Source organism: Nerophis ophidion, linkage group LG06, assembly GCF_033978795.1.
Source record: "Nerophis ophidion isolate RoL-2023_Sa linkage group LG06, RoL_Noph_v1.0, whole genome shotgun sequence".
Taxonomy (NCBI): Eukaryota; Metazoa; Chordata; class Actinopteri; order Syngnathiformes; family Syngnathidae; genus Nerophis; species Nerophis ophidion.
In genome coordinates, this window is record NC_084616.1 from 2,233,117 (window position 1) to 2,247,050 (window position 13,934).

The window sequence follows — 13,934 nt, forward strand, 5'->3', positions numbered from 1 at the left end:
TGTAGGGTGAAAGTGTTCTAGGCAGCATGTGTGATGGTAGGGGGTGTATTAGTGATTGTTGTAGGGTGAAAGTGTTGTAGTCAGCATGTGTGATGGTATGGGGGTGTATTAGTGATTGTTGTAGGGTGAAAGTGTTGTAGTCAGCATGTGTGATGGTATGGGGGTGTATTAGTGATTGTTGTAGGGTGAAAGTGTTGTAGTCAGCATGTGTGATGGTATGGGGGTGTATTAGTGATTGTTGTAGGGTGAAAGTGTTGTAGTCAGCATGTGTGATGGTATGGGGGTGTATTAGTGGTTGTTGTAGGGTGAAAGTGTTGTAGTCAGCATGTGTGATGGTATGGGGGTGTATTAGTGATTGTTGTAGGGTGAAAGTGTTGTAGTCAGCATGTGTGATGGTATGGGGGTGTATTAGTGATTGTTGTAGGGTGAAAGTGTTGTAGTCAGCATGTGTGATGGTATGGGGGTGTATTAGTGGCCAAGGCATGGCTAACTTACACATCTGTGAAGGCACCATTAATGCTGAAAGGTACATACAGCTTTTGGAGCAACATATGTTGTTATCATGGACGCCCCTGCTTATTTCAGCAAGACAATGCCAAGCCATAGTAAAAGAGTGTGGGTACTAGACTGGCCTGCCTGTAGTCCAGACATTGAAAATGTGTGAAGGGAGACTGTTGAACAACTTAAGCTGTACATCAAGCAAGAATGGGAAAGAATTCCACTTCAAAAATGTGTCTCCTCAGTTCCCAAACCTGCACTGAGTGTTGTTCAAAGGAAAGGCCATGTAACACACTGGTAAAAATGCCTTTTTTGACATGTGTTGCTGCCATTAAATGATAAGTTCATGAAATATCTTGTCTTTGCAGTCTATTCAATTGAATATAAGTTGAAAAGGATTTGTTGTATTCTCTTTTTATTCAGCATTTACACAAGGTGACAACTTCATTTCTTTTGTACGACTATGAACGTGTTAGAGATATTTCCGTGGTTGACTCACCTGCTTCAGTCTGTCCATACCCAAAGAAGCTGAGTATCTTGAGCAACAACTTCTCTTCGATGATGACACTGAAGCGTCCAGCTGTCACCATCAGGTGCTGCACACACATTTCAATCATGGCGTCACAAGACTCTCCTCTCTCAACAAACACTGATGCTGGGTTACGGACCTTGAAGATGTCGGTGAGCATCAGGCTGCTGGGAACTTTGACGGAGTTGATTTGCAAGGCTGGCCCGCTGTCCAGCACCATGCCCTCACTGGACGTTGGCGTCACACACAGCATGACGGGCTGGGTGGTGCCCAGCAGCTGGTTGTCCACCTGCGGACCACCTTCACACTCAGTCCACTCAGGAGACAACTTGTGCTAAGTCAGCTTTGAACTAGCGCACAGTGCTAACATGGAAATTATGTCAACATTTTACAAAAAGAATACGGTGGTTCGACCTCACAATTTGGGAAAGTAACAAATATAAATGGTGGTTCACCCTCACAATTCAGAAAATGTGAAAAAAACACTTGAATCAACTTGACAATTTTGGAAATACACAACTACAAATGTTAGTTAAACCTTACCACTTATAAAATAAACCAATAAAAAATGGTGGTTCAACCGTGACATTTACATTTTCTATTAGATGTAAGTACAAAATATTGTGGTTCAACCTTACAATTCAGAATATTTGGGGGTAAAATGATAGTTCAATATATTAAAAATAAATGGTGGTTCAGCTTTACAATATGAATGTTTGGGGGAAGGTGTTGGTTAAATCTCCCAATTGGGAAAGTAACAAAAAGAAAACATTAAGATGTTGGTTCAAATTTGAAAAAGTCTCCACCTCAGAATAAAAAGTGTTAAATCCTGTCATCCTACTTCAAACATTCCATGTCTGCGTCATCTTATTGCTGCTCACCACAACAACTGACTTCATCCATTCTTCTTAGATTGTACAGTAGAATAGAATAAAAAGTACTTTATTGATCCCTGGGGGAAATTCAGCACCACAGTTCGCTCACAATAAACACTTAGGTATTTTTTACATGTGAATAATATAAATACAGTCTATTATACAGCATTATTCACATGTGAATAATATAAATACAGTCTATTATACAGCATTATTCACATGTGAATAAAATAAGTACAGTCTATTATACAGCATTATTCACATGTGAATAATATAAATACAGTCTATTATACAGCATTATTCACATGTGAATAATATAAATACAGTCTATTATACAGCATTATTCACATGTGAATAATATAAATACAGTCTATTATACAGCATTATTCACATGTGAATAATATAAATGCAGTCTATTATACAGCATTATTCACATGTGAATATAAATACAGTCTATTATACAGCATTATTCACATGTGAATAACATAAATACAGTTTATTATACAGCATTATTCACATGTGAATAACATAAACACAGTCTATTATACAGCATTATTCACATGTGAATAATATAAATACAGTCTATTATACAGCATTATTCACATGTGAATAATATAAATACAGTCTATTATACAGCATTATTCACATGTGAATAATATAAATACAGTCTATTATACAGCATTATTCACATGTGAATAATATAAATGCAGTCTATTATACAGCATTATTCACATGTGAATATAAATACAGTCTATTATACAGCATTATTCACACGTGAATAATATAAATACAGTCTATTATACAGCATTATTCACATGTGAATAACTTAAATACAGTCTATTATACAGCATTATTCACATGTGAATAACATAAACACAGTCTATTATACAGCATTATTCACACGTGAATAATATAAACTGAGTCTATTATACAGCATTATTCACATGTGAATAATATAAATTCAGTCTATTATACAGCATTATTCACATGTGAATAATATAAACTGAGTCTATTATACAGCATTATTCACATGTGAATAATATAAATGCAGTCTATTATACAGTATAATTCACATGTAAATAATATAAATACAGTCCATTATACAGCATTATTCACACGTGAATAATATAAATACAGTCTATTATACAGCATTATTCACATGTGAATAACTTAAATACAGTCTATTATACAGTATTATTCACACGTGAATAATATAAATTCAGTCTATTATACAGCATTATTCACATGTGAATAATATAAACTGAGTCTATTATACAGCATTATTCACATGTGAATAATATAAATGCAGTCTATTATACAGTATAATTCACATGTGAATAATATAAATACAGTCTATTATACAGCATTATTCACATGTGAATAATATAAATACAGTTTATTATACAGCATTATTCATATGTAAATAATATAAGTACAGTCTATTATACAGCATTATTCACATGTGAATAATATAAATACAGTCTATTATACAACATTATTTACATGTGAATACCATAAATACAGTCTATTATACAGCATTATTCACATGTGGATAATATAAACACAGTCTATTATACAGTTAAGTAGAGTCAAAAAGGAACATGTACATTATACAGTCTGTGGATAATGTTTGGTGTGCTGTGGATCTCACCTGGATGTTGCTGATGCTCATCTCCAACACCTCGTTGGCCGCCGTGCGTGTGAAGTGGACATCAATACCTGACAGTGTGGCAAACACCAGCTCCTCAGGAACCTTGTTGAGAAGCGACACGCCGATCCCTTCCTCCAGGTTCACCAACACCTGGTAGGAAGGACACAGGTGAGTCAAACCACATCCAGAAGAAACTTTTAGTTTGATCAGAAAATGGATGCGCTACAATTACAATGTTGGCGTCAACACACTTTTTCTGTCCCTTCACGCATTGAAATCAGAAAGGATGCACATTTTTTTGTAAGGGGCGCTGGAAGCCGGCAGACCCGTCAGCGATCCTGTTCTGTCTCCCTTTAATGTTTGTCTGATCTTGATGGGATTGTGCTGAAAATTGTAATTTTCCTGAAGGAACTCTCCTGACGGAATAAATAAAGTACTATCTATCTAATCTAATCTAATCTATCTAATCATTTCCGAAAGTCTGCGCATCCCTGGGACCCGGATTTTTATTTTTTTACCGCCCCTGTCTTCTCTGGGTCAAAACTCCTTTTTTCTTGTTTTTTTATCGTCTATCGCTTCCCGCTGGTGTTTTGTTTTGTTTACGTTTGCCGCTGTTATGCCAAAATGTGATTGTCTGCCAAAAAGTGATTTCCTTGGTGGGAGACCACACCGCTGACTAAAGCTGCATTGCTTTGGTCTTGGTCTTGGTCTTGGTCTTGCTGTGTCCACAGCGGACTACTAGGTGGGATACAAACACTTTGTCTTCCTGGTTCTTGAAACTCTCACCGGAAAATGACACTTTGCCTCTGCTGTGGTTTTAATGAGATTTAAAGGAGTGTTTTTAGCATACCTGCCAACCTTGAGACCTCCGATTTAGGGAGGTGGGGGTGGAGGGCGTGGTGTGGTTAAAGGTCAAGTATTTCATATATATATATATATATATATATATATATATATATATATATATATATATATATATATATATATATATATATATATATATATATATATATAAAAATAAAAGAAATACTTGAATACTTGTTCATTTATTTACACATATACATAAACACAAATAACACTCATCTACTCATTGTTGAGTTAAGGGTTGAATTGTCCATCCTTGTTCTATTCTCTGTCACTATTCTTCTAACCATATGCCTGTACAGTAGATGGCACTATTGTCCCGTTTAAGAGTGTCACAACATTGCTGTTTACGGCAGACAAACTGCTTTACGGTAGACGAAAACGTGACTGCTGTTGTTGTGTGTTGTTACCTCGCTGGGAGGACGTTAATGAAACTGCCTCACAATAAACCCACATAAGAAACCAAGAACTCTCCCTCGATCATTCTACAGTTATAACGTCATTGGGCTGGCACGCTGTTTATATTGTGGGAAAGCGGACGTGAAAACAGGCTGTCCTCACTCAGGTCCGCATGGAGCTAGAGGGGGCGTGGCCTCCAGCTCCGCCTGAATTTCGGGAGATTTTCGGGAGAAGTGTTGATATTACTGGGGTAAATATATTTGATGTATGGTATTGAAGTGTAATAGATGTGTAATGACTTGTTACTGTATGACTGTAGACTACTCCAGCAGACTAGCTGTTCCTCTACTTCTTACATGATTGTGGGGCCAATATCTCTAGCTAGCTAGCTTTATGTACCACCACAGTTTCATTTCTCCGTTAGCCGTCATGCTAATTTTCTCCATGTCAAATCCCATTCATTTATGCTAACGATGTTAGCGATCCAAATGGACCTTTTTTGTGATGTGTAAAGTTGAAGTAGCAAATAGTAAATGAAAAGGTGTAGTTTCTGTCTTGTGATCATGTTTTATTTAGTTATGTTCTGTTTTGCCTAAGACTCCATTGTTTCCTGTTTTTTTACTTCCTTCTTTGTTTTGTTTCCATGACTACCCATTAGTTGTCACCTGTCCTCATGTCACACACCTGTCTCACGCTTTGCACTCGCACACCTGTCACTAATCATGTTTATTATTTAGAGCCAAAGTCTCCAGGAAGTCAGCCTGGCGACTTTACTTGCACTCTGCTTCATGCCATGTTTACGACTCACGCTGCTTGTTTCATAGTTCCATACCGAGTAAGTTTTTGTTTATTGTTCATAGTTTCTGCCTTTGTGCAAGTTTTGTTTCATTAGTCAAGTTTGTTCTCCGCCATTGTGCGCGCCTTTTGTTTGCTCCTTTTTTTGTAGTCATAGTGGTAAAATAAAAGATGTCATTACCTTCACGCCTTGCCCGCTCCAACTTTCCTTTGCATTTCAGAAAAACAAACCCCAAAGTCCACGTACTGACAGTTTCCTCTAACTTCTGTTCTGCTAGCCATTCTGTTAGCATTCAGGAATGTAGCTCATAGTTTGAGTTAGCATGCTGATTGACTCTTCATTTATTCATCTAGCCTATTTCTGTTCATTCGTCCATCAGTCAAATAATTTGAAAGACTACTCCAATTGTTTATCTGACTATTTACATCCGTGTGTGGCATCACATTAGTCTTTTACAAGCTTCTCATCTTATTCTACACAATAAGATGGCCGGTGTCCAACTTTGAATAATCAAAAAACGGTCAACATTTCCAAACTTCCCGAGCTTAACTTTCCGTGGTAAATCTACCGGAAACTTCCCACCCCTTTCCAGCTGTAGTCCCAGCTGAGATCTACCTGACTGGCATTGTACCTCCAGTTCCTGTTCAGGCTCCTTCTTCTTCACCTCCTCTTTGTTCTTGTCTGTTTCTGCACCTGCTGACTTGTGGACCATTCTTCTCTGGTTGAAGTCGCTGATCTGGGAAAGCAGAATAAAGAATAGTTGTGTTGGGGCAGTGTGCTACTGTGTAGTGAAGTGAATTAGATTTATATAGCAGTTTTCTCTATCGACTCAAAGCGCTTTACATAGTGAAAGCCAATATTTAAGTTACATTTAAAGCAGTGTGGGTGGCACTGGGAGCAGGTGGGTCAAGTGTCTTGCCCAAGGACACAACGGCAGTGACTAGGATGGCGGAAGCGGGAATCGAACCTGCAACCCTCAAGTTGCTGACACGGCCACTCTACCAACCGAGCTATGCCGCCCCAAGGCAAAAATAATAATGACCTATGTTAATACCGTTAATAATACCATTATTCATTCATTTGAAAACCAAAATTCAAGTTGAATTATTCAAAAAAACAACTAAATCACAAACAAAAGTAGTGATAATAACAATGAAGTTAAATAACAACGGCATTATGAAAAAATAATAACATTTCTATTTTAATTAAAAACATTTATTTTTTTACCACCATAGTTTATGCTTTTTATGTCATAAACACAATTTAATGTTTGTAAATTAAATGCAAAGATACTCACAATAAACACAATTCTGAGCAGTAAGTCAAAGCATAATAATTGTGTAAATGTATCAATAAGTACATTATGGGTGCGGAAGGTACTTTTTGGAAACCTTTATTTTGTTAGCGAGTCAGACTGGATGTTGCATACAGCGCTTTTATTGTGAAGGGGGGGAAAAATATGTTCTTAGCTTGATGAGTTTGGAGACGACTTGAGACTGTGAAAAAAAAAAGAGAAAACTTCTCAAGTTGCGACTGCTGTCCTGTTAGTATGATGATCTTACATCAATGATGTCGTTCACAACAACACAAACACATGAGATGTGTTGTGTTTGTATGATTGTTAGTATGATAATCTTACATCAATGATGTCGTTCACAACAACACAAACACAAAAGATGTGTTGTGTTTGTATGATTGGTCACCAATTTGTAAGCAAATTGTCGAACAATTTAAGAACAACATTTCTCAACGAGCTATTGCAAGGAATTTAAGGATTTTACCATCTACGGTCCGTAAAATCATCAAAAGGTTCAGAGAATCTGGAGAAATCACTGCACGTAAACGATGATATTATGGACCGTTTATCCCCCAGGCGGTACTGCATCAAAAACCGACATCAGTGTGTAAAGGATATCACCACATGGGCTCACAGGAACACTTCATAAAACCACTGTCAGTAACTATAGTTGGTCGCTACATCTGTAAGTGCAAGTTAAAACTCTACTATACAAAGCAAAACCCATTTATCAACAACACCCAGGAACGCCGCCGGCTTCGCTGGGCCCAAGCTCATCTAAGATGGACTGATGCAAAGTGGAAAAGTGTTCTGTGGTCTGACGAGTCCACATTTCAAATTTTATTTGCAAACAGAGGACGTGGTGTCCTCCAGAACAAAGAGGAAAAGAACCCCCCCGGATTGTTATAGGCGCAGAGTTGAAAAGTCAGCATGTGTGATGGTATGGGGGTGTATTAGTGCCCAAGGCATGGGTAACTTACACATCTGTGAGGGCACCATTAATGCTGAATGGTCCATACCGGTTTTGGAGCAACATATGTTGTCATCCAAGGAACATTATCATGGACGCCCCTGCTTATTTCAGCAAAACAATGCCAAGCCACGTGTTACAACAGCGTGGCTTCGTAGTAAAAGAGTGCGGGTACTTTCCTGGCCCGCCTGCAGTCCAGAAATGTCCACCATCAAAAATGTGTGGCGCATTATGAAGCGTAAAATACGACAACAAGACCCCGGACTGTTGAACAACTTAAGCTGTACATCAAGCAAGAATGGTAAAGAATTCCACTTTCAAAGCTTCAACAATTAGTTTCCTCAATTCCCAAACGTTTATTGAGTGTTGTTAAAAGAAAAGGTGATGTAACACAGTGGTGAACATGCCCTTTCCCAACTACTTTGGCCCGTATTGCAGCCATGAAATTCTAAGTTAATTATTATTTGCAAAAAAAAAATAGTTTATGAGTTTGAACATGAAATATGTTGTCTTTGTAGCATATTCAACTGAATATGGCTTGAAAAGGATTTGCAAATCATTGTATTCTGTTTATATTTACATCTAACACAATTTCCCAACTCATATGGAAACGGGGTTTGTACAACAATGACGTCGTTCACAACAACACAAACACATAATCATTCAATGTTTATTTATATAGCCCTAAATCAAAAGTGTCTCAAAGGGCTGCACAAGCCACAACGACATCCGAGGTTCGGTGCCCACATAAGGGCAAGGAAAAACTCACAACCCAGTGGGACGTTGATGAGAATGACTGTGAGAAATGCGGCCATTTAATGGTTTTGCCCCATTTGTAATATTTCTATGATGGTGAGAAGCCAAAATGAAAATGAGATTGATGGTCAAGACCTACGCAATCTTTGAGTCTTGTTTGTACCTGCAGAACCCGTGTGGGTCCGTCTGGCAGCACCTGAACAGACAACACCCCAGAACCAGGCCTCATCTTCTGGTTGATGAACTGCTGTTCAGGACCGGGTTCCATAAGCCCAGAGTCCGGTCCCAACACCACTTCGGCTCCATCGTACAGACCCTCCATGCCGCCCCTCGCCTGCAAGACAACACATCAATAACAACATTATAATCCACAACATTTCCTGGGACCATTGAGGTTATTCTGCTGCCACTTCATTAGGATGCTTCCAAAGAAATATTTAGCAAGAACAACTTTTCTTGATGAAATGTATAGTTTGGAACAGCGGAACAAAGGAGATATTCAAGAGCAATGGAATAATCACCTTGTACGTGAAGAGTCCAGGTTCAGTGGGTTCTACGGTACACCAGTACTAGTACAGTACCACTATACTAATGAATCATATTTGCTTTGTTTGTTTACTTACTACTAAAAGACAAGTTGTCTAGTATGTTCAACATTTTACAAACCCTGTTTCCATATGAGTTGGGAAATTGTGTTAGAAATAAATTTAAACGGAATAAAATTATTTGCAAATCCTTTGCAACTCATATTCAGTTGAATATGCTACAAAGACAAGATATTTGATGTTCAAACTCATAAACTTTATTAAAAAAAAAAAAGAAAAAAAAATAACTTTGAATTTCATGGCTGCAACACGTGCCAAAGTAGTTGGGAAAGGGCATGTTCACCACTGTGTTACATCACCTTTTCTTTTAACAACACTCAATAAACGTTTGGGAACTGAGGAAACTAATTGTTGAAGCTTTGAAAGTGGAATTCTTTCCCATTCTTGTTTTATGTAGAGCTTCAGTCCTTCAACAGTCCGGGGTCTCCGCTGTCCTATTTTACGCTTCATAATGCGCCACACATTTTCCATGGGAGACAGGTCTGGACTGCAGGCGGGCCAGGAAAGTACCCGCACTCTTTTTTTTACAAAGCCACGCTGTTGTAACACGTGGCTTGGCATTGTTTTGCTGAAATAAACAGGGGCGTCCATGATAATGTTGCTTGGATGACAACATATGTTGCTCCAAAACCTGTATGTACCTTTCAGCATTAATGGTGCCTTCACAGATGTGTAAGTTACCCATGCCTTGGGCACTAATACACCCCCATACCATCACACATGCTGGCTTTTCAACTTTGCGCCTATAACAATCCGGATGGTTATTTTCCTCTTTTTTCCGGAGAACACCATGTCCACAGTTTCCAAATATATGTTAAAACGTGGACTCGTCAGACTACAGAACACTTTTCCACTTTGCATCAGTCCATCTTAGACGAGCTCGGGCCCAGCCAAGCCGGCGGCGCTTCAGGATATTGTTGATAAATGGGTTTGACTTGCATAGTAGAGTTTTAACTTGGACTTACAGATGTAGCGACCAACTGTAGTTACTGACAGGGGTTTAATGAAGTGTTCCTGAGCCCATGTGGTGATATCCTTTACACACTGATGTCTGTTTTTGTTGCAGTACCGCCAGAGGGATCAAAAGACCGTAATATCATCATTTACCTGCAGTGATTTCTCCAGATTTTCTTAACTTTTTGATGATTTCACGGACCGTAGATGGTAAAATCCCTAAATTCCTTGCAATAGCTCGTTGAGAAATGTTGTTCTAAAACTGTTTGACAATTTGCTTACAAATTGGTGACCCTCACCCCATCCTTGTTTGTGAATTACTTAGCATTTTTTGGGAAGCTGCTTTTATAGCCAATCATGGCACCCACCTGTTCCCAATTAGCCTGCACACCTGTGGGATGTTCCAAATAAGTGTTTGATGAGCATTCCTCAAATTTATCAGTATTTATTGCCACCTTTCCCAACTTCTTTGTCACGTGTTGCTGGCAACAAATTCCAAAGTTAATGATTATTTGCACAAAAAAAATGTTTATGAGTTTGAACATCAAATATGTTGTCTTTGTAGCATATTCAACTGAATATGGCTTGAAAAGGATTTGCAAATCATTGTATTCTGTTTATATTTACATCTAACACCATTTCCCAACTCATATGGAAACAAGGTTTGTATTTAAGGACTAAATGACAACAATAAACATATGTTTCATGTACACTAACATGTTTTGTTACAATAATGACATTTTTTGTGGTCCCCTTTATTTAAAAAAGTATGGAAATACATTTTGGTACCGGTACCAACATATTGGTATGGGGACAAGCCTATGTTGCAGATTAGAGAAGAGAGAAGAAGATGGACACCTGTACAAGCCTATGTAGCAGATAAGAGTAGAGAAGAGAAGATGGACACCTGTACAAGCCTATGTAGCAGATAAGAGTAGAGAAGAGAAGATGGACACCTGTACAAGCCTATGTAGCAGATAAGAGTAGAGAAGAGAAGATGGACACCTGTACAAGCCTATGTAGCAGATAAGAGTAGAGAAGAGAAGATGGACACCTGTACAAGCCTATGTTGCAGATAAGATTAGAGAAGAGAGAAGAGAAGATGGACACCTGTACAAGCCTATGTTGCAGATAAGATTAGAGAAGAGAGAAGAAGATGGACACCTGTACAAGCCTATGTTGCAGATAAGAGTAGAGAAGAGAGAAGAAGATGGACACCTGTACAAGCCTATGTAGCAGATAAGAGTAGAGAGAAGAAGATGGACACCTGTACAAGCCTATGTAGCAGATAAGAGTAGAGAGAAGAAGATGGACACCTGTACAAGCCTATGTTGCAGATAAGAGTAGAGAAGAGAGAAGAAGATGGACACCTGTACAAGCCTATGTAGCAGATAAGAGTAGAGAGAAGAAGATGGACACCTGTACAAGCCTATGTTGCAGATAAGAGTAGAGAGAAGAAGATGGACACCTGTACAAGCCTATGTAGCAGATAAGAGTAGAGAGAAGAAGATGGACACCTGTACAAGCCTATGTTGCAGATAAGAGTAGAGAAGAGAGAAGAAGATGGACACCTGTACAAGCCTATGTTGCAGATAAGAGTAGAGAAGAGAGAAGAAGATGGACACCTGTACAAGCCTATGTAGCAGATAAGAGTAGAGAGAAGAAGATGGACACCTGTACAAGCCTATGTTGCAGATAAGAGTAGAGAGAAGAAGATGGACACCTGTACAAGCCTATGTTGCAGATAAGAGTAGAGAAGAGAGAAGAGAAGATGGACACCTGTACAAGCCTATGTTGCAGATAAGAGTAGAGAAGAGAAGATGGACACCTGTACAAGCCTATGTTGCAGATAAGAGTAGAGAAGAGAAGATGGACACCTGTACAAGCCTATGTAGCAGATAAGAGTAGAGAGAAGAAGATGGACACCTGTACAAGCCTATGTTGCAGATAAGAGTAGAGAGAAGAAGATGGACACCTGTACAAGCCTATGTTGCAGATAAGAGTAGAGAAGAGAAGATGGACACCTGTACAAGCCTATGTTGCAGATAAGAGTAGAGAGAAGAAGATGGACACCTGTACAAGCCTATGTTGCAGATAAGAGTAGAGAAGAGAAGATGGACACCTGTACAAGCCTATGTTGCAGATAAGAGTAGAGAGAAGAAGATGGACACCTGTACAAGCCTATGTAGCAGATAAGAGCAGAGAAGAAGATGGACACCTGTACAAGCCTATGTTGCAGATAAGAGTAGAGAGAAGAAGATGGACACCTGTACAAGCCTATGTTGCAGATAAGAGTAGAGAGAAGAAGATGGACACCTGTACAAGCCTATGTTGCAGATAAGATTAGAGAAGAGAGAAGAAGATGGACACCTGTACAAGCCTATGTTGCAGATAAGAGTAGAGAAGAGAAGATGGACACCTGTACAAGCCTATGTTGCAGATAAGATTAGAGAAGAGAGAAGAAGATGGACACCTGTACAACGAGGCGAGGAAGTCCACAAGTCAGCATGCAGGAGCTGAAGTGCCAGGTCTGGGTGGTGCTGCGGCGAGGGTCTGGTCTCCTGAGCATCAAGGGCTCATAACTGTTGGAAGATAGAAAACATCTGATTCCCCAAACCTCCTTCAAATATTATTTTGTAATTGAGGGGGTCTGCTATGACAATATTGGTGCTTTGAGTGTTGGCCGATACAGATATTGATTGAAGACAGTATCATAACAAACACTTTTACACTTTCGTAGTGTGGAATATTTTTTAGGTTAAATGAGTCAAACAAAGAACAAAGGTAGGTAAGAAAGCCACACACCTATTTATTATTAACAGCTGCCTGGAATGCTGTCTTTAAGTTGAAGTGGAGTGCTTATTTTGCAACACCCAGTGGCCACAAGAAATCCTTCAATTAAGCTCAGGATGCAGTAAGTTGAATGATGTGGACATGTTTGTTTACTGGGTACTTACTAACACGCTTATGCCTTGCAGACTTTGTGTGTGTAAGTATATATACATATATATTTGGATAGAAATAAACACACATTTACACACACATATGTACATGCATATACACGCATATATACATTCACACACACATATGTACATGCATATACACGCATATATACATACACACACACACATATGTACATGCATATACACGCATATATACATACACACACACACACATATGTACATGCATATACACGCATACATACACACACACATATGTACATGCATATACACGCATATATACATACACACACACATATGTACATGCATATACACGCATATATACATACACACACACATATGTACATGCATATACACGCATATATACATACACACATACATATGTTTGAATACATACATACATACATATATACACACACACGATCTATCCATCTATCTTTATTTATACATATATACGTATATATATATATATATATATATATATATATATACATATATATATATATTTATATATACACACACACATATATATTATCTGTGTTGGCCCTGCGAGGAGGTAGCAACTTGTCCAGGGTGTACGCCGCCTTCCACCCGATTGTAGCTGAGGAAGGCTCCAGCGCCCCCCGCAACCCCAAAGGGAATAAGTGGTAGAAAATGGATGGATGGATGGATAGATATATACACATATACATATACATATATATATATATATATATATATATATACCGTTTCGGTACGGGGGTTTCGGTTCGGTACGAGGGTGTATTGAACGAGTTTGTT

At 38.6% G+C, this 13,934-nt stretch overlaps 1 protein-coding gene across 6 annotated transcripts in view; it reads right to left on the minus strand.

Moving 5' to 3' along the window:
* Positions 1-13,934, minus strand: part of vps13d (vacuolar protein sorting 13 homolog D) — a 181,537-nt gene that overhangs the window by 36,998 nt on the left and 130,605 nt on the right. For all 6 annotated transcript variants that reach the window (XM_061902435.1, XM_061902439.1, XM_061902437.1 and 3 more), the window contains 6 exons: positions 12,668-12,776; positions 8,799-8,969; positions 6,244-6,348; positions 3,554-3,703; positions 1,167-1,316; positions 998-1,094 (listed from right to left, as the gene is read on the minus strand). In XM_061902435.1, the coding sequence (XP_061758419.1) occupies positions 998-1,094; positions 1,167-1,316; positions 3,554-3,703; positions 6,244-6,348; positions 8,799-8,969; positions 12,668-12,776 (782 nt within the window). The remainder of the gene's footprint in view (positions 1-997; positions 1,095-1,166; positions 1,317-3,553; positions 3,704-6,243; positions 6,349-8,798; positions 8,970-12,667; positions 12,777-13,934) is intronic.